Source organism: Cygnus olor, chromosome 2 (genome assembly GCF_009769625.2).
Source record: "Cygnus olor isolate bCygOlo1 chromosome 2, bCygOlo1.pri.v2, whole genome shotgun sequence".
Taxonomy (NCBI): Eukaryota; Metazoa; Chordata; class Aves; order Anseriformes; family Anatidae; genus Cygnus; species Cygnus olor.
In genome coordinates, this window is record NC_049170.1 from 136,030,015 (window position 1) to 136,051,131 (window position 21,117).

A 21,117-nucleotide genomic window follows, 5' to 3' on the forward strand; every position below is an offset into this window, starting at 1 on the left:
ACCCACAAGTTGATAAAACCCACAAGTTGATAAAATGATTAAATGGCAGAAAGTGGTCTTATTCTAACTTTTTTTTTTTTTTTCACATAGTGCAAGATTTCTGTTTCCAAGATTTTACTGGATTTTGCTAATCCCATCTTTTATGACCTATTCCTTGAATATAATGGTGACAATGGACAACAATATCTTTGGGCTGTGCCAGTTTTAAACTTGAATCTTCAGTACAGGGAAATGTATGTGAATCAAGGTAAGAATATCACAGTAACATTTCTTTGAATTTAAATAATCTGAATAACTTCAGGTACAAAGAATTTGTATTAATTACAGACACCTAGTTGTTTTTTGAGATAACTCAGTTCACCATAGCTTGTTTCTGCTTTAAGAATTTATCATTTTGTGGGCAGGTTCTGATAGTGTTATGTGCAAGCTTTGGTTGAATACACTGGCCCAATCAATACTATGCACAAAAAGGTTATCTAATTTTATTATATATTTCTTTAAGTTGAAAATAAATAATTTTACATCCTGAATACATGAATACATATTGCTTTTAGTAGATTTCATTCCTTTTATGTATTGAATTAATTTTTAAAATATTACGTGGCTCTGTCATGTTTTTTCAAAGGCAGCAATATGAACAACTGGCTTTTGACTCGTCGATTTTTTTTTGGTGGATGCACTAAGTGGAAAAGAGAATGACTTGGGAAAACTACCAAGAGTAGTTCGAATTGCTAGCAAAATAGCAATAAGGTAAGTAAATCCATATAAAATATATTGCACGTAGAAAATAAAGTCAATCTTGTGCAATTGGCATTTTATGGTCTCTTAAATGAAAGTTGTTTTTTTTTATGTTGTTTCTAGTATGTCCCATGCTGCTTTTTCCATTGTTTAATTGGAAATAGCAAGAGTTTCCATAGGTTGTTCTGATAAGTAAGAACACCTAACACTGACTTGTGAGGGTTAAGGTTGCTGTGGTTACTTCTCAGTTCAGATGGATCAGACAATGCATGCGTAATGCAAGTTTGCAAGCGTTCAGTAAACTCTTATTGGCAGTTGTCATCTGGGAAGACCTAACAACTCCTCTGCTAATTGTTTTTCAATGTGTATATTGCTGATTGTTCAAGGACGCTCTTCATATTCCATATTCTTTTTTTGCAGTATTTTTTATAGCTGTTGCCTATAGGTGCTGTCATACAATCCAGAAGGGTTTTGTAGTCATTCAGCTGAAAGTGTGAGACTACCTTTTTAGGGTCATTACTACTTGTTAATCTGAAGTGGAATATGTTTTAGAACATCTTTTTTCCTTCTCTATATAACGTCTTCCTCTGAGATCACTGTCTAAACAAAATTGAGATTTCTCTTGTCCATCAGCACTTCTTCACAATTTATTGTGAAGTTATAGTTTTAAAAGATTGCTGTCTAGCAATGCGTGCTTATCCATACAGGTAAACATCTTGAAGGTTAATTTAATGTACTAACTCCCGTTTGCCATGAGTTACATATTACACTATTTCAAAAAATAAGTATTAGTTTATATACCTTAGGAGAGCTGTGTCATCCTCTGTGTCATCATCTGTCATCCCCCCTGAAAAAAACAATAACAGAAATTCAAAATAAATATAGAAAAGGTCATTCTGTAATGTTTTGGAAAAAGTCACCTTTTGGAATTGACTTCGGTTGCAACTGTTTTAATGTGAATAGTAGGTGAAGATTGATTCAGGCATTTTCTTACAAATGAACAATTCTCCCGAGCTTTTCGTTTTGTCCGTTTGTGTACGTGCCTTTTGAGTTGCTTTTAAAATGTGAATTACCATGTCTCCGAGTTTGAAACGCACATTTTATTGATCAGATTGTTCTCTTTGTTTAGTATTTTCCTATTAGTACAAGTTTCAGTCAATACCTTCCAAGCAGCTCATCCATTTTCTGTTTTTAAATAATATTGTTTGTATTTCTGCAGCATTCGTTTGGTATCCCATACTCAGAGAGGAACTATCTACCCGCCTCTAATTACTATTGCTTACACAGATGTGCTTGTCCAAAACCCTGACACCCAGAGTGTGATGGTGAGATCTTTGTGCGATCTTAATTGATCTGATTTGTTAATCGTACTTTTCGTTTTGTTGGAATTTCACTTGAGTGAACACATTGGAGGCTGTAAAAAAAACTAAGCAGTTTATAGTTCAGCTCAGTTTTGAAGTTGTATTTTTTCACTAAAACTTAAAGCCTTTAGGACAAAACAGTTCACAGTATTTTATTTTTAATTTGTCCTGAGTCATCTTTAAATCAAAATACATAGAATAAATAAAAATACTATTCATTATCATACAGGTGTTAACTTTAGCCTTGCAGCAACAGACTCAAGCCAGAGTGCTGTAAAACCAAGACAAAGATTTTCTCTTCCTTGTACAAAACCTTTAGACCAAAACCAATTAGGTCTTAGGGTAAATAGCTAGAGAGAACAATTTAGATCCCATATGACGATTTTTATTTCATTCAAGTTGGAAAAAAATGGTGTCTGAGCTATGTAAGAACTCACTTTATGATTTTGTATATTGGTGCAATTGCATTAAACTTACTTTTAATCAACACTGACAAAAGGAAAGTATCAAACCTGTGGTGTCTCCTTTCAGAAGGAAAAAAATGTATGCATGGTTGAAAAGATTATAATCAGATGCAGCTCTTAATTTGGAGGTGGGTTGGGTCCATCCCCTGGGTTGCCATTGGTAAAATCAGCACTAAATGTAGCAGAACACGTGCTAGTACTGCACTTACTGTAGCACACCAGGTGAGGAGGTATACAGTAAAAAACGTATGTTGCACCTGTATAGTAGCCCGAAATGGGAATCCCCACCAACTGAAAACTGTGAAAACCACTACTAATTATAATGGTTGTAGCATTTAAGAATTTTTGTTAATATTTACTTTTTGTATTTTAATATTCAGGTTTCCTTCTCGGTCAGTTATGAGATGAATCAGTCGGAGGCTCAGATTCAGACTGATGTAAGTTGCGTTGCTCCTTAATTGTTGATACAAAGATTTGCTTGTATCTTGTCTTTATAAAAATATCTACAAATAATTTTTCATTCTCTTCAGATCACATTGGGTGTGTTAGGTGGGCTCGCAGTGTTATGGTCCCTTCTCAAGACTGCGGGCTGGAAGAGGCGTACAGGAAGCTCTGTAATTGACTTGCAGGTATAAATAGCTGGTAAACCAAAGAGAGTCATGTTTTCCTCTCTTTAAAGGAGACCTTTGCTGTCATTCCCTGTGATATAACTGTTCTGTTTCTTATGGTAATTGAAGTAGTTTCTAGCTTAGCTGCATAGAACTGTGACTTGGAGTTGGGGTCACTTGAGGAAGTAGGCTTTTTGCATTTTTTTGGATTCTGATGTTGTCATTCAGGAAATAGCTTTGCTTTAAAAGAAAAGGGAAAAAAAAAGCTCACAAGGAAGGGTATTTATAAATAGAGTTTTAGTTTTCATATTCATTCTTACTCATTCTTCTCTGAACAAAGACTAGCACATAAAAGTTTCAGATACTGAATGTACCATAAATATATGGCCACAGTAGAGAAATGCTGTCAGGGACTACTTTTCAGTACTAGAGGCTCCTGTAGTATGAGCTGCATCATATTTTATAGAGGTGTGTATATATGTTACTTAACTGATTTGTACAGTGTGCTTTTATAATTGCAGACAGTTTTGAAGTTCTTACTATTTTATGCTGGAGACCTTGCCAACGTTTTCTTTATCATCACAGTGGGCACAGGAATTTATTGGCTTGTGTTCTTCAAAGTAAGTGTTTTACCAGATTTTGCTGTTACAAATACCTATTAATACTGCATTCATTTTTGCACAAAAATTCATTTCTGTTTTTTCTTTCTCTTTTTTTTTTTTCTTTGCCTTTCTGATCAGACTATTGAGGCAAGTTATATACAATATTCTGTTTTGTGTGCTTAAATTTTTGTGATCACCTGTTTCTTTCCCTTAGGTTTCATTGTGCTTGCAGTAACATTAATAGTTAGTTAAAATATTTTATAATTTGAAACAGTTGCACATTAAATACTGATCTTTTTCTGAAAAAGGTATTCACTTTTAAGCACGTACTGTGTTGTTACATATGCTTTCCATAGTGTTTCAATGTAGCTTCTCAATTACAGGCTCAGCAGTTTGTCTCTGTCCTCTTACCACTTCCTTCTCAAGAAAAAGCTTTTGTTACATACATAGCATGTGCTTTTAGTCTGAAGGTAAGTATTTTTTCCTCAGGCATTAAAGAAATGTTAGCATATGCTTCTGTATATTTTCAGTAGGCTTCTTAAGCATCTTGAACAGTACATTTCATTAGCGCATAAATGGGAACAGTTAGACAATTAAGTCATTTTCTCCATAGGAATTTATATATATTTTGTTAATAATTCTAGACATTGTCACATGATTTACCATTATTCCAGGCCTTTAATTAAAATGTATATATATTTATCTATCAAATCTTAGTAATGAAGTTGCAATTTCAAGTGTAGTCAAGTGTATTACTTGTTATATTTAATGAATAACGTGCAATGACAATTACTTCATTTTTGCCTTTATGCTTTTGCTGTTCCTATTTTGAGTTCTATCCCTGTTTTTTCCATAGGCTCTGCAATTTTTACAATTACTGGTTTCACAACTTACTATAGATATTTTCTTTATTGATTGGGAAAGACCTAAGGGCAAAGTTTTTAAAGCAGTTGAAGGTAACTCCAGCTACGCTTGTTTGTATAAACAACTTTGGTTAAATTCTCATATTGCTCTCAAGTGTTAAATTTCAGAGCTTTATTATGTGTTTATTATTCTTAGGTGAAGGTGTAGTAAAAAGTGCTGCTGCACCTGTGAGCATATGGAGAACATACTTTATAGCCAACGAATGGAACGAAATTCAGACAGTGAGGAAGATAAATCCCCTCTTTCAAGTGCTTGCAGTTCTTTTTTTTCTGGAGGTATTACTTACACTTATAATTGTATTTTTATTATTTTTTATGATTCACATCCAAAGTTTAACATAATGGTCTGTATTTTAATTCTTGCAGTTTTTGTGGTAATAGTGGGTGACCTTCAAGTTCGCTTGAAAAGATATGTAACTATTTTGATACCTTTTTTATGTGTATGTATGTATGTGTCATTGCACTAGTTCATTAAGGAAGATTAAAAAAACCCACAACTTTAATTACCTTATAGACCTTTGTTGGTTTTATTTTTTTTTAAGCTAATGAGTTACCCTAAATGGCTTAAGAGGCTGATAAATTTGTGTACACACTCACTTCTGTATTTGCCTACTTGCTCCCTCCTGCCACAGTCTGCAGCTTTATTTCTGCTTCCATATTTATCTGGACAGGAGCTTCCTTCCTGCTAATTTGCTGTAGTGACCTTTTATAAAGCAGGAAATGAAATGTACCAGTTCTGTTTCTGATGTCATAACATAAGGCAGTGTGCCTTAGTTACAACTCAAGGATACGTGAGAAATTGTGCTTTAGCTTTTCAAAATCATTTTGGTTTATTTCTTCTGGACTGTTTGGTAAGCACTTTTATTTTGGCAAGCACTCTTAAAGCATATAGTTGTTCATGTGAAGTTCTCTGACATATTCTTAAATACCTTAATTCATTTTAATATTTCTGGTTTTGAATTTCCTATTTTCATTTAAATTAAAGAGTTAAAAATATAAATTTTTCTTTAAATACTTCAGTATTTTTGGTAAATACAGGCCAGAACCAACTTCAGTGCCATGATACAAGGAAAGAATGTGAGAAAAGAGCAAGTATTCCCAAAACTTAACTGGCATCCTCATTAATCTTCTTAGGCTCCTGTTATTACAAGCAGGGAGAGACTCGTTTTTACATCTTGCTTGGTAATTCCTGCTATGAATTTACCTCTGGAAAAGTCCCTTTCTTGTCACTGATAGTGGAGGAAGTCATGAAAGATTTTAACCTAAACAGTAGGCTAAAAATACTCCAGTTACCAGTTTTGATAAAGTAACAGTTCAGCTCTCATTCATCATGGTGACAGGCTGTACAGTAGTAGAAAAGAAGCCTGGAAAATTATCAGTTGGAGGAAGTAGGAAAGTGTAGAGGGAGTCTCCCTTGCCTTAGGCTGTATGTCTGGCACCAAAGCAGCCTCTGGCTGGCACTGGTCATCATTGCAGTGTTGACTGCATGGATAGAGGAGATAGCACTAGCAGCAAAACTAAGGTTTTGAACATTGCACTGTGTGTGGCTGGAATGGAGTTAAATTTCCTCATAGCAACCCATGTGGAGCTGTGTTTTGGATTTTTTGCGACAGCGATAGCACAGGAATGTTTTAGCTGTTCCTGAAGACCACTTGCACAGTATCAAGGTCTCATCAAGGACTCCTCTGTCTCTCACTGTGCCCCCCGCAGCAAGTAGGGAAGAGGGGACAACCAGAATAGCAGACCCAGTCTGACCAAAGGGACCATATAACATCATGCTCAGCAAAAAAAATAAAAATAAAAATGATTAGGGTAGGTGTTTTGGGTACGTAGCCATTGCTTGGGGACTGGCTGGGCATTTGTCTACTTGTGGGAGGTACTTAGTGACTGGCTTTGCATCACTTTTTTTTTTTCTTTTGTATGTGTGTGTTTTTTTTTTCCTTTCTCCTTCCAATTTCTTTCCTTATTAAATCTTTATTTTGACCCACAAGTTGTCTTGCTTTTGTTCATCCTATTATCTGCCTCATCCTGATGTGGTGGGGTCACCCCACCACAAATATCTATTGCAGCTTCAGTTCTGAATGATTTTCACAAATTTTCACCTCTTAAGTGTTTCAATGCCTAATTTTTCTCTCATCATTTTGATTGGGGAACTTCTTCTAGATAGTTTATTTAAAATAGATTCAGCTATAAGGACAGTAGAGGGAAATGTATTTCTGTTCAATGAAAAACAAAAACAAACAAACAAAAAAAACACCTCAATTTCTTCCATCTGAAAACAAAAAATATATTAACTCTGGAATATCTAGGACCAGAAGGCTGAAGTTTGGCTGAAATAAGATCCCTTTGCAGTCTTATCAATAGAATCTTCTGGACTGTTTCAGCAAAAGTCAGTGGTGACTTGTCATGAGATTTAGCTGTGTATGTTTGTATAGTTATACATCAACTTATGTATATATAATTTGTTTTTAATTATGTTTCTCAGTAATAATACTGGATCCCACAACTGGGCTGTATCAGAATGAACATGCTGCTATTCCCAGCTCTGTTTTTCTTGATATTTTATCTTTTTATTTCCTGCTATGATAGAAACAACTAAGTTGTAACTAATGCTATTCATTGCCTCACGCTCTTGTATTGACCTTCTTATCTCTTCAGGTGGTGGGATTTTCAAACCTGGCTTTAATGGATTCTTCCTCCAGTCTTACAAGAAGCAGTGATAGTTACATAGCACCTTGGAGCCGCATTTTAAGATTTGGTGTGTCTGCTGCACTATGGTTAGCCATTGCCTTCCTCCAGGTATGACATACAGAAGTAACAGTTTTTCAGACTGCTTCTCGGAAACTAGAATGTATCACTAGGCCATCCATGCTACTCACTGTAGTGTTGAGTATATTCTTAACTTTTTTTCTTTATGTAGACTTTGAGCTTCTCTAGTGTAGTACAACATTAGAACCAAAAATGAATCTTCTGAGCTATGAGAGGTTGCTTTGTTAGTCACAATTTTCATCTCCCAAAGGGGAGAATTTATGCAACTACTTTGTATGGTTTTAAGCAACTTTAGAACATCTCCCACGTTTGAAATAAAAATCAGGTTATTGCTACGATTTGATTTCACAGGGGAAGGATGTCAATCCCATTTCATAGACCCCCATGCAATGATGGCCACGACAGAAGTCTTTAAATTATGGGTATTAAACTTTGAAGTTAATTGCTTTACAATTCATAAAATAAAGTCAAATCCAATGAACTAATAAAATAAAATCTGATTGGTTTATTTCAGATTATATTTTTTGCTGTGTTTTATGAAAGATTTGTTGAAGACAAGTTAAATCAATTTGTTGATTTGTGTTGTGTGAGCAATGTAAGTATTTCTTTGTTTTATTTGTACAGTGATGTTTTGAATACAATAAAGCGTAAGATAGTTTAAAGAATATTAAATAATATCTATTCGTGTAATTTATTCAGAGATCACTAGCTAACAGCCAAAGGTGGTATTTCTTTCAGCTCACTTTATATTGGTGCAATCTACAAGAAAATTTCATTTAAATCTTAGTTGAAAAAAGATTCTGGAATCTTAAGTATCAATATGTACTTCTAGACATGATTTTTAGGTTGCTATTTCAAATTATATTGGTTATATATGCTCATACAGAATTAAAAAGTAACAAATTGCGACAGAAATTTGGCATGGAACCATTTAGTGTCGTTCTTTCTACTGGTATGCATTTTAGTACTTGTCTCCTAGGCACGACTGCATTGGCTTTGTTTAATATGTGTATGTTCGGTTTCTGCTCTTAGCTTCTGGTTGTCCCTCAAATGCTGAACTTCATGGTTATGCCTCCTGAATAGTTACCACCTTTCTCAAACACTTTCATTTACAGCTGAACTACTTCCATTAGTTTCAATATGAGTCTTGGAGCTTTGTACTGCAGGAAGAGTACAGTTAGAACAGGTTGAATTAGTTCATTTGGCCAGAACTTATTAAAAATACAGGATTTAACCCCTTTTATCAGCCTTTTCAGCCATGAAAAAAAATTTTCAGCCACTTTTTCCCATGGAAAGTCTATGTAGTGCATGGGTTGTATAAATAGCCAATTTTGTATCTTACGTGATATATAAGCAATATATCACACTGAATGAAATTCTATTATATACAACCTCCTAGGAGCTTAACTGAGATCATGCATATGTATTATGTATCACAGAATCGAAATAAAAGGTAATATATTTGTTTGTTTGGTTTTTGGTTCTGTGGAATTAGATGCTGATCCTTGCTGTTGATAAACTAAGTTTGGAGCTGTTGTCTGTCTCTGGTTAAACATAGATAAACAAGGTGCTAAATATTTTTCTGCGATGTGTATTTTGGTACCTAGTTATTTTGTATTCTAGAAGGGCTGATATTACCAATCTCTGTGAAAAAATAATATTTAATGACAGTATTCTTCTCTTCCACCACCTCTTTTAGATTTCAGTGTTTCTCTTGTCACACAGCTGCTTTGGTTATTACATCCATGGTCGCTCTGTGCATGGACATGCAGATACCAATATGGAGGAAATGAATATGAACCTAAAGAGAGAAGCAGTAAGTAAAAGCAGTAAAATTTTACACTTGTTTTTCTAATTTAATTTTAACTATAATTAATTTTAATTTTAATTAATTTTAACTATAATTAAATTAATTTTAACTATAATTAAAAAATAATTTAAAAAAAGGTTTCCATTATGGGTCAACTCTTCTTGCATTACATTATACCAAGTTATACTTAAAAGATATCAGCTGTTGGCCAGCAAATAAGTGACTCAATAGTTCTTTTATAACTCGCTCTTCACCTTTCTTCACTACTCTCTCTCTCTCCTTCACTATTCTTAGACATAAAATTCCTGTTTTTCTAACTTTTTTTTTCATATATTTATACATGAGCTTTTTAGTCTTGAAGCCTTTCATAAGCTCATGGCTGCATGCAAAAAGATGTGTACTAAGAAGATTTCATAAAGAGACAAATCTAAAAAACTCCTAGTAAAGAATCATCTGTTCTTCCAGTGAATTATTTTGTTCTATCTGTCCTCTTCTGATGACATAACCTGACCTTTACAGAAATTAATTTGAATATTTTTTCTCTGTTGTTGTATGTTGCATCTTTTTAGCAAGATCAGGCAAATGTCTAATATGATTGGTGCATAATGGGAGCACTTTGCACTAAATTTCGTGACATCTTGCATTTTTGTATGGACAAGTAGGAAGAAATTACTTTAGGCAAAGGATGTGATTATTACTGATAACTGAAAAAAAAAAAGCTAACCGTGTGAAAATTAACATTCAAATGTCGAGGAATCTTTTAAATATAATTTTTGACTTGAATGTGTTCCTATTTTTTTAAATTGTTTAGTTTATTATAATTTTGGAAAAAGGTGGGTTTTTTTTTCCCCTATGGAGATGTTGAATTTTCTATGTTCTTCGTATTTCTGAGATCTATTAAGAATTACCTGGTAAAGATATGGAAAAGTCAGGAATCCAAAGCACAAGAAAAAGCAGAAAAATACAGAATAAATGATAAACATGAAACAAAAGGCTTCAGAATGAACATTAAAAGGTGTTTTAGAAGGTAATGAAAAGAACATCAGTAAAAAGAGGAATGACTTCGTGACAGCAGGGGTCAGGATTTCATGTCCTAAGAAAATCTTGCTATAATAGAGCCAAGATGCAATGGATTCAAATATTTAGAGATATCAAGTACTTTATATACATGAAAGAGAGGAAAAGAAAAGCCTTTGACTTTTTTTGGTCTATGTATGACATTAATTATTGTTTTAATTGTGTAGGAAAACCTGTGTAGTCAGAGAGGTTTGTTACCAAACACAGATGGCCAGACATTTCAGATTTCCATCTCAAGAAAAATGAGACTGCAGTATGACAGGATTCATGAAACCCTAACAAGAGTAAGTGAGACATTTTTATTCTCTAAATGTTATTTAAAATATGTATTTTTTTTCCACTGAAATCGTGGTCATATTATTTTTCAGAGACGTGGTCCTGCTAGGTTTTTGGACTCATCTGCAAATACTTTCGAACAAAGCACAAGGGCCTACAATGCCATGAACAAATTTCTCAGTTCTTTTATTGATCACGTATGTATTGGCATTAATATATTAAGGAAAATGACATTTATAGTAAGTAGAGACTAAAAATTGTAAATTGGAAAGACTGTAATTTTTCTTCAAGCATTTGTGCTTAACGACTTGCTTTATGGCAACCGAAACAGTGGTTCACTCGAGTAAAAAATTGGAGTACTGTCCAGCAGTACAGCCTGCTCTTAAAAAAAACAAATCCTTTTTTGTTATGTGTTTGTTTTTATCTCGAAATAAACTAGTGCTTTTTTCATTCGTACATGTCTAAGTAGCTGTACTCCACTTTGTAACAAGTACATTTTCTTTGTAATCATAAAACAATTTTTGTCTTTCCTTTTCTTATAGGTTCATAAGGAAATGGATTATATTGTTAAAGATAAGTTGCTGCTTGAACGGATTCTAGGCATGGAGTTCATGGAGCCAATAGAGAAAAGTATTTTTTACAACGGTAAAATTGTGACTTGGCATTTGCACTTATAATATGTAGGTTTCAATGTAGATTTATTTCACAGGATTTACAATCTAAAGTGGATTTTACAACAAGAGGTGTCATTAAATGATAGTTTATAAGGGAATTATTTAACAGGTGTTCTCATCTTCTTATCCTGTTTATATTATGTCACTTAATTGCAATTTTTTATTCTTTTAGACAACTGAAAATACTGTGTAGAGTTGTACACATGTTTAGGAAGTGCTACCTTGACTAGATCCAATATACACTTTGTAAATGTAAAGAAGAACCACAATATTTAAATAGCTCAGTGCTATGTTTTTGTATAGAAGTAAATTGCTTATGAAACAACTAAACATACAGAAAGACAATTTCTCTAAAGAGGATATTGATCACAGTGAGGACGCTTTAGTGGAATAGTTGATGTTAATATACCACACATCTTTGCAGACTGCACTGAGTAATTGGGGTTCTTGAATGTCTTATTTTGAAGCTTTTTAAGTGTTGCCAATACCTACACCAAAATGAGTATTTCAGCAGGAACAGGGATGACACAAGTTCTGATTCTGGTCCCTGGTGCTATGTGGAATCAGAGACTTGGGTCCTCCAATGCACCATCCTGAATCCCAAGCCCATGCTAAACCTAGCCATAAGTATTTCCAAGTGCATGTGGTAAAAATAGATTTAGTGAAAGCTCTTAACCATGTATCAACCTTCAAGGTTTCAAGGTTCTGAAACCCTGAGTTGTGGTCTCCTCCTCTAACATACAGCCTAGGCATCAGTATCCAGATTGCAATGCGATATGAGCTGTGAACCAGTAAGAGTATGAGCCTGATGCCAGTCTGTTTCCTTAGTCCCTGAGCTGTTCAGAATCCATCAAAACATAGTCTTTCCAGGCTTCATCTCTGAAAAACTTAGTTCAGACCCTTATTCTACCCCTAATCATAAATATGGCCATTACCTTCATGAAACCTAAATATTAACTAGTGATCTGTGACAATGCAAGCCCTCATTTTGAGTCCCTCAGGTACTTGGCTCTCTAGCCTCACTGTTCAGAAACTTTAAACTTTATCAGAACCATAATCCAATCCATTGATATTACCAGATCACCATCACACATCCTAAATATGTTGTTGTCCTTATATAATAGTAATACCCAGATTAGATTATTGAGCTGTGCAGAACTTCTGCGGCTCTCTCGGACACCAGGGCTGCAAAAGCTGAACCCCTCGTTTGAATCACAAACCTTGCTATATAGTCTGGAATGCAGCAGATGCTTTCAGACTGAATAGAAGCCGTGGCTGTAGTGTGATGTCTTTTCTCATCCCAGATGTCTGAGCTACATATAACTCATCAAAGGATCAGGCTCTCCTTCCCTATTAAGGCGAAGCGCTGTCTTTAGTAGTGAATATTACCAGGTAACCAGTATCTGGGACAATCATATAATATTCAGCTTTAGTCTTTTGACTGCCATCGTTTCAAACATCATCATCACAAGTGTTGATATGAATATATTGTTTGATGGTTTAGACTGCTGTAGCTCCCAGAAGCTTAGATACAAGTCAGGATTTCATGGAAGTCAGATGTATACAGGGTGTAATGAAAATATGCAGTTGCCAATAAAGCTTGCATTAAACATTCTTCTGAAAAAGCAGAAAGAAGGAAAAGAACCTATTTTCAGTAGTTAAGTGTTTTCTCTTTTGAGAGTGGTGCTTGGTAACAAAGCAAAGAAGTTAATAAGTGGTTTAAACTGTTTTGACAATGGAAAAAGGTAATTTAAGCTTAAAAGACCCATTTTCTGGAAGACTGTTTAGCAAATGAGCAAAGATAATGCTATGCTCTGAAGCTCCTCTTAAGTAAGGTTTTAAGCATGTGTGTCATTGTTTTGTTGAGCTGGGCACAGAGTTAGCACTTGTTAAAAATCTCAGTGATGAGGAAGTTTTGTCTGCCTCTTGTTCAAGGCAGCCTTTTTTTAACAATTTGATTGAGACTTCTGGAGTGAACAAAGTTGTGTGCGGCACATGTGAGCTTTTCCTATTATTCTTGTCAGTATTAAACCATTTTATAAGCGAAAAGGCTTGTAGTATTTTTCTTAAATGGAAAGCCATAACTAGCTTTCAAAATACCCTTTTGCTGTAAGTGTCATTTTTCTTACCAGCTTTATCTGTGTGGACTGATGAACTTCACAGAAATAATCATTTTTCAAAAATTTCTTTTTTTCTGTAGATGAAGGACACTCTTTCGACGATGTTCTCTATTACGGCAATGAGACAACACTCCTCATCTTTGATATCCTGTTTTTCTCCATTGTGGATCTGGCTTCCCAAAGTTTTGTTTTAGCAGCTATTCTAACATACTTGCAACAGGAGGTAAATTTCAAATTAAGAATACAATTGTATTTTAAAAATGTGGGTTGGCATGAAAACTTATATACTTAGATAATTAAACCCTGTAAGCAGTATATGGTGACAGAAGATTATACTGAGAGTTTATAAAGTTACTCATTATTTTTTCTTTTTGGAAAATAGGCTTAATTTTATTCACATGCATGTCACGAGTAAAGAGGCTATAAGAAGCTTTCAGTAGAAAACACAAATTTCTGTTAAAATTAATCACAATTTTATCATATTTCAAGGTGAAAAGATATTGGAAGATACTTTGAAATTGCTAAAGGCAGTTAAGAACCTAATTCACTCATCTATTATTTAAATATAATATGTGGTTATTTTATGTCAGGTATTGAAACATACTGTTTTAAGTACTTCTTCATTAATACAGTTTCTCTAAAATGTTGTTAGATATTCAGGTTTATTCGTAATACAGTCGGGCAGAAGAATTTGACATCCAAAACCTTGGTGGATGAACGATTTCTCATTTAGTTAAGAAGACTACAGACTTTGGTGAGGAGTTAATCATGGAAGTTGTGTCCAGGTTCAAAGCATCTCTTCTGACCTACAGATTAATTATGGTGTACTTTTAAATCATAATGTAATAGTTTTGCAATTTATCATTTTTTATATTGTCTGGTATTAAGTTTTATTTTTGTATATTTACAAATGTTTTTACATTGTGAACACTAAGCCATAGGCTTTTAAAAGGAAAGATAAATGAAAAAAAGAAGTAAACCTAATGTTGTTTTTATTAGAAGAAGGTAAAGATTATTTAATGGCTTTTGATAAGATATGGACCACTAATTTTGAGGCAATAATTTGAGCATTCTGTGTGGCAGGATTGGCTGTCAACTCTTAAGTTTTCTGAAAATACCTTAAATCTTTTTTTCTTCTTTTTTACATTTTTTATTGTTGTTAATTTATTTTGAGGTATAATATTTAGTAAACATACTTTGGTTTTATTCAGCACAGAATTTGTTCTGAGTTGAATTAATATTTCAAGAGGACTATCTAAAAATCACTTCTTTATAGTGATTCCAACTTGAAATTTTAACTTTTCTTCATTGTGTCATAGTAGTGTATACTTTTGTCTCTTTTCTTTGAGTTTATCATTCTTTTCTTGGGTGTAGACTATACATGACAAAGTTTCCTTATGTCTGAAATACAGGCATCACTACAGCGATGCAGAAAAACAGGCTAATCATAATTGCACGGAGGAGATGTTTATAGGTATTTTGGGTTTGATCCTGATCTCTCATCTGATGTGAGCTGCTCAGGGAAATAATAATAGTACTAATTCTGTGCTGTTTCCACACAAGTGAAACACAAGCAACTACTCATATCTTCTTAAAGTGTTCTTCACAGGTGCTTATATATGCTCATATACTTCAGGCTCTCTAATTTTCTGGCTTTGTTATCTTTGGACTTAACACAACAACCATTATCATTTTAGCTTCATCATATTTTTGAAATTTAGACAAGTTAATAGTTATTCAAGTGCCATTTATTAAGTGTTAAGGGAGATTACGAATGGCCTTTGAAACACCTTAAAGTGAGGTGTCTACCTCCCATTTGTATCTTTGAAAAGTCTCCCTGCTTTTTTTAAATAATATTTTTCATTAAATGATTAAACATGAACATTGTTTGCTGTTTTTGTAACTGTCGCTTGTCTTTAGATCATTCAACAAGGGACTCTCACAAGCAAAAACACCATAAAGGAATAAGTTGAGGCTAGCATCCTTATTCAAAACAGATTCAGGACATGGTTAGTTGCACCTACCAGATTTTAAATGTAGACATCCTTATCAGAGTTGAAGCAGCATTGTTTTTCAGGTGTTTCTTGGTTTCACGAAGAGGAAGGTGTTGTTAATGTTGATACCATATCATATTGTAATTTTAAATTTACGTCCAGGAATATGGACATAAATCTCAGGGTCACTTGTTCTAATGCATTTGCTTTCGGTGATGCAAAAATAGTGTAGCTTTCTTGTCCAATGTAGTTGCTATTAACTGATAGAATGTGTATTTGCCAATAAGGCTGTAAGGTAGATAACTGAAAGGTTGATTTTTCAGCAAGACATCCATTTATTAATATACAGCTTAGCATAAGTATTTCCATACCACGCTTTCTTTATTTTTGTCTACTACTGTGCACAATTCTTAGTTTGTTGGTGCACTCTATGCCACAAAAAAGGTGTGAATATGTAATTTGCAGCAGCGAAATGTCCACTGAATAAAATCAAGGTTAATGCCTTTATAGGCAGTGTAGTAAGTAGAAGTGTCCTTTAGGTTCTGGATCTGTTAAAACAGCCAAAAACCCTATTTCCGCTGAGGACCATGACGTATGAGTTCACTAGTTGTGAGGTTTCTATCATATTGCCTGTCAGTGATCTACTGAGTGCCAAACCTCTAAACTGAGCTAAGGAGCCATCTGAAAAATAGGCAATAGGACATTTGCAAGGCAAAGTTAGGCTCCTATGTTCCCCTGCATTTCTCTGGGCAATATCTTTGCATAGCTTAACTACATGTAACTACACTTTCCAGGTCTTGCAGCTCTACTGAAGTGTTGATGTACAAGAGGACTGATGTGACTAAGAGTATAGAGAGTTGCTTTGGTCCATAGCTGAGAAAGTACATGATGAATGACCCTAATACAGGGCTTTTCTTCCTTTCACTTTCCAGCAGTAGAACTGAGCATCATCGTTAATGACAATGGAAGCTTTTTCTCTGTGTAGATTCTGATTATGGGTTCATAGTCCAGAAGTTAGTTATGTCAGGGAGTAGAGCCATGCTTCAAACATAACTCCTCTAGAGTGTCCTGGTTTGTGACTGACTTCAGTCAGAATAAGTAAAAGGTAGTAATCAGACCCTGCTAAACCAGGAAATGTCTGCAAGCATAATGTAGATGTGATTGAGCCATCTGTAGACACAGCCATGTAGTATTAATTTAGTCAGTCTGGTAACAGCAGAAATGGAGACCTGGCAGCATGTGGGCTCTCACTCTCTACCTTATTCTCAATGCTTTTGCTAAGCAGGTACATCTTTCCATGCAAAAATTACGCTTTGAGTTTGCTTTACATATGCCTTTGATTAACTGTTGTTCAGAAGGGCATGTGAAAGCTTTTAATGGCCTTGTGGTTTGAAAGAACTACTGGTGAAGGGAACTCCTGTTGCAGATAAATGATAAATTAACCTAAAATTGTTGTGTCAAAACAGTTGAGTCACTTGCTCCCCTGTTTCTCTTCAGTGCACACACTACTCTGTTGTGTTTTAGTTTTCCAGGCCATTTATCTAAAATGTTAATATAGCTAACGTTGTTGCTATACATGATTTAGAAAATAATTACAGGAGTCAAAAGCTCCAGGAATTCATAGAAACTTTTCTTCATTCTTGCTCTCTAGTGAATGCTTGAAATGGGTTGACTGTGCTATGTTCTCCTATTGGTTGGTATTTGTTCAAGAAATAGCTCTTGTGATTGTATTTCCAATTTAATGTGTGTTCTTTTTTTCATTTTTTTAAATTAGTCAGCAGCTACAATGTGTCATTCATGTGTTGAATGTCTTTTAACTTTATAAATGTTTTAATCACACAGCATATCAAACTTTTATATCTGTCCCTCTGAGCAATAAAATTTTCAAGGATTGGAGAAGGGTTTTTTTTGCACTCATTAACTCAGCAGACCCAAGTCTACAACACTCTTTTCCTTCCATAACCATGAGAGGTTTCAGAACAGGGCAGGAGGTGTTTACTCGTTCTGCAGTCCACGAAGCTCTCTTGGGACAAGTGTAAGAAAGGGACGTTGCAGGCCGTGTGGCAGCAGGGGGTTATGGTTTGGGATAACCACAACTAATGGAATGAGCTTGTTGCTTATTGCAGTGTCTAATGGGCTAGATGCCAAAATAGTCAATTCCATAATTAATTACACTTCATATATACAGACATATATGTCATAATGACCAGATCCAGAAATTTCAAGAATTTGTTTGAAATTCACAGTTCCATTTACTAGTGAGGCCTTGACTGATTTGCATTTTACTACAGCATCCATTTCAGTGGTAGCGCTGGGTGTGTCTTTGGCTTTTACATCCACTGAGGTAATCATACAAGAGGGGAGAAGTGCAGCTGGCATGAGGCTCAAAATTCCACCCTGTCCGTCAGGTTGCTGCAGCATGGGTGAGGTGGCAGTGCCACCAAAGCATTTCTGTTTGTTTGTTTGTGAAGTGTGACTAGTGGATGACTCGGGGAGGGTGACGTTGCAATATACTCCTGAGAAAATCATGACTAAGCTGGGATGGCAGAAGAAGGTAACCAGCAAACTCCTCAAAACCAGTCTCCTTCAACAACACCTGCTTTCCCCTACATCTCTGCTTTTCTCTAGCCAGTTTCATGGCCTTTTCCAGTGTACCTTCTCACCATTTGAAAGCACTGATCCCCTTTCCCTCTTTCCTGCACCTCATCCTCCTCAGGCAGTGCCTGCCACAGCCTCGTACTTCACCGCACATCGTTGGTGGACATGTGGCTCCTGCCCTGCCTTCCTGCACGCCAAGTCAGGCAGCACCACGCTGTGCCTGGGGCAGCTACCGCATATCCGTGCCTCTCCGAACAAAGGAGGAAAATGCAGTCTGGCTGGCCAGAAAACTGTGGACAGACGGCCTTTGTCAGGGAATTTTATCAGGTTGTGTGGCCGTGAATTACGTGCCCAGGTACGTCATAGGGCAGCAGCACAGGTTCTATGGTGAGAAGAATGAAAATCCAAACATGCCATCAGAAATCAGTTTAAAAGCAAGAAGTCCTGAATTCCACATGTCTAAAGGGAAGAAAGAAAGAAACCCAGACACCTCCAAGCTAGTTGTTTGAGCACTAGAAAAAAGCAGCCTGGCTTCCTGCAGCTTTGCCTACATGCCACCTCCACCCCAGCACCCCCAGCTTCCTCATGTGACCCTTGCACCACCACAGCAGACAAGAGATGATGCACGTCGTAGCTGGCTCGGGAAAACCACCGGACTCACTGGCCAGCTGCTGGTTGCTGAAGGAATGTAGGGCAGGAGCTCTGCTTGCCTTTTTCTCAGCAAAGGCATTACTAATTTAAATGAATACAGGCTCTCTCCTGTACCAGCTGCTGCTGCTTGCGCAGGAACTTCATAGCTTGGGGACTTGGCACTTTGTTCAAAGTTGGCAGCTTCCTTGGGGAATCAACTGATAAGCCCTGTTTCTGCAGGGAACCACATGGAAAATGATGCTTTCAGCAAGGAGAGTGGGGCTGTGGCTGTGGCCCTGCAGGCTGGCATCTGCACTCCGGTGCCTGTGGGGACACCTGCTTGAGGCAGCAGGTCACAGATGAAATGATGTTCCCCAGAAACCTCACAGAAGATGCATTTCCCTCTGTGAGAAGAACACTTCTGTGTTACCCCAGCAGAGCTTTGTAAAGCCCAGGTAGTACAGAGCCCTGCTAACCTGTGTTCCTCTCTGATCCAGACAGTTTGACCAACATACTGCCGCTACTCGAGACTTGTTGCCCCCTCAGTTTTCCCCAGGGACCTCCATCACTGCAAGGACAGCCGCAGGCCTGACAGCTGGGGAGAAGTGAGGGAGCCCGTGGGATTAATTAGGAAATGTGCAGTGTATTCACCTGTAAGCACCTGCAGGATCGCTCCAACACGGGTGACTCTGCAGACATCAGGAGGCAGCACTGCATCTGATGACATTGAGAATTTCCCTTTAGAGGATCAGAATTTCTTTTTGTTGTTGTTGTCCATGACAGGAGAGACCGTACCAGCCAATCTCATCACAACCTGTCGTGTTTATGCTAAGCAGAGAGAGAAAAACATACTTGTCATAGCCCAAAAGTGGTTACGCCTCGATACCGTGCAGTAATTAGGAGACAGATCTAGGTGTTTTCTCACCCTTTTAATAGGTTCCTGCTATTGTAATGGATATTGAAATTCCTCTTTACAGCTCTCTTCATCAGGGTGGCAGAAAGCCATAGAACAAGGTTGGTTGGTTGGTTTTTAATCACAGAAAATAGTGAAGGAAAAAGTGGCCAGCTCATGTGGTATGGAAGGAACTGAAATGAAAAACAAACAACCTGTAAAACCATCTTCTTTGTGACCTTCTCACCCTGCTTTACAACCATGGGGAAATAGTTCCCTTCTAATCATTCACAAAATCAGTCACCGGTTGCAGGAATGCAAGTGCTGAACTAAGATATTTGCTTTGGGCTTAGCCCGATCCCTGGGCCGAGCAGCACTGCGCCAGCTCTGTCCCCAGCAAACAGCTCCCTGTGGCCCCGGGCCTGGCCCAGCCCCGCTCCTGTCAGTACCCCTCGCTGGACGCCCCGTTCCCCAGCCTGGCTTTACCCCAGCCCCTGCTCCCCTCAGTGGTCCCTGTGGTCACTGTGTCCTGGGGACAGCCGGAGACCATTGGGATGGGTTTTGCTCTTTTCATAGAATCACAGAATCATTCAGGTTGGAAAAGACCTCTGAGATCATCTGGTCCAACCATGCCCCTACTGACAATGTCACCCACTGATCCACGTCCCCAAGCACCACGTCCAACCTTTCCTTGAACACCCCCAGGGACGGTGACTCCACCACCTCCCTGGGCAACCCGTCCGAGTGCCTGACTGCTCTTTCTGAGAAGAAATGTCTCCTCATTTGCAGCCTGAACCTCCCCTGGCACAACGTGAGGCCATTCCCTCTAGTCCTATCACCAGTTATCTGTGAGAAGAGGCCGACCCCAGCTCCCCACACCTCCTTTCAGGTAGCTGTAGAGAGCAATAAGGTCTCCCCTGAGCCTCCTCTTCTCCAGACTGAACAACCCCAGATCCCTCAGCCGCTCCTCACAGGACTTGTGCTACAGGCCCCTCACCAGGGTTTCCCCTGCAGGTGGTTTTGTGCCTTTAAATCTGATGCCTTGCATTAATTGTGAGGTTTTCTTAGCTGATCACAGTCACATCCCAATCTCCATTTACTGCAGAACAAACAACAGAGCAGTGGTGCTGTGTTACACCAGGCATTACACTGTGTAATGCCCTGCACAGCCTGGGGCAAAATGGGGGACGGGGCCAGGATCTGGCTTTGGGGTGCAGGGCCCAGGCTGGCCCCTGCCTGCACCAGCCCCGTCCCCTCCCCTCTTCATTTGTAGACTCTACGTAAGAACATCTTTGCTGAAAGTTTGGGGTTTATTGCATTATACTGTAAGCTTCCGACAGGTGATGCAGGGAGAGGGAGTTTTCAGGTGTTCGTTAATCCTAAGAGCATACAGTCAGAAATCAGTTTGTTTCACAGTGTGAGAAAAAGACTGTATTTTCTTTGGAAAGGCAAAGTCTGCGTGCATTTTCATTTTTATTTAAATTTTTTTCGGTGTGTGGATATAAATTTTTTTTGGCGTGTGGATATAAAGATCTGGGCTTCACCATTGGAAGGCCCAAAGCTGCTCACCCGTGCCTTGTA

The 21,117-nt window shown here is 37.1% G+C and overlaps 1 protein-coding gene across 1 annotated transcript in view; it reads left to right on the plus strand.

Annotated features, from left to right (window-relative positions):
* TMEM67 (transmembrane protein 67) overlaps positions 1 to 17,312 on the plus strand; it is a 31,629-nt gene extending 14,317 nt beyond the window's left edge. The window contains 18 exon segments of the mRNA XM_040546469.1: positions 91 to 247; positions 626 to 660; positions 662 to 750; positions 1,958 to 2,063; positions 2,944 to 3,000; positions 3,094 to 3,192; positions 3,693 to 3,791; positions 4,157 to 4,243; positions 4,630 to 4,729; positions 4,833 to 4,972; positions 7,355 to 7,495; positions 7,980 to 8,060; positions 9,165 to 9,281; positions 10,520 to 10,636; positions 10,721 to 10,825; positions 11,171 to 11,273; positions 13,503 to 13,645; positions 14,075 to 17,312. Of these exon segments, the coding sequence (XP_040402403.1) occupies positions 91 to 247; positions 626 to 660; positions 662 to 750; positions 1,958 to 2,063; positions 2,944 to 3,000; positions 3,094 to 3,192; positions 3,693 to 3,791; positions 4,157 to 4,243; positions 4,630 to 4,729; positions 4,833 to 4,972; positions 7,355 to 7,495; positions 7,980 to 8,060; positions 9,165 to 9,281; positions 10,520 to 10,636; positions 10,721 to 10,825; positions 11,171 to 11,273; positions 13,503 to 13,645; positions 14,075 to 14,155 (1,857 nt within the window). The 3' untranslated portion in view covers positions 14,156 to 17,312.
* The last annotated feature ends 3,805 nt before the right edge of the window (positions 17,313 to 21,117 follow it).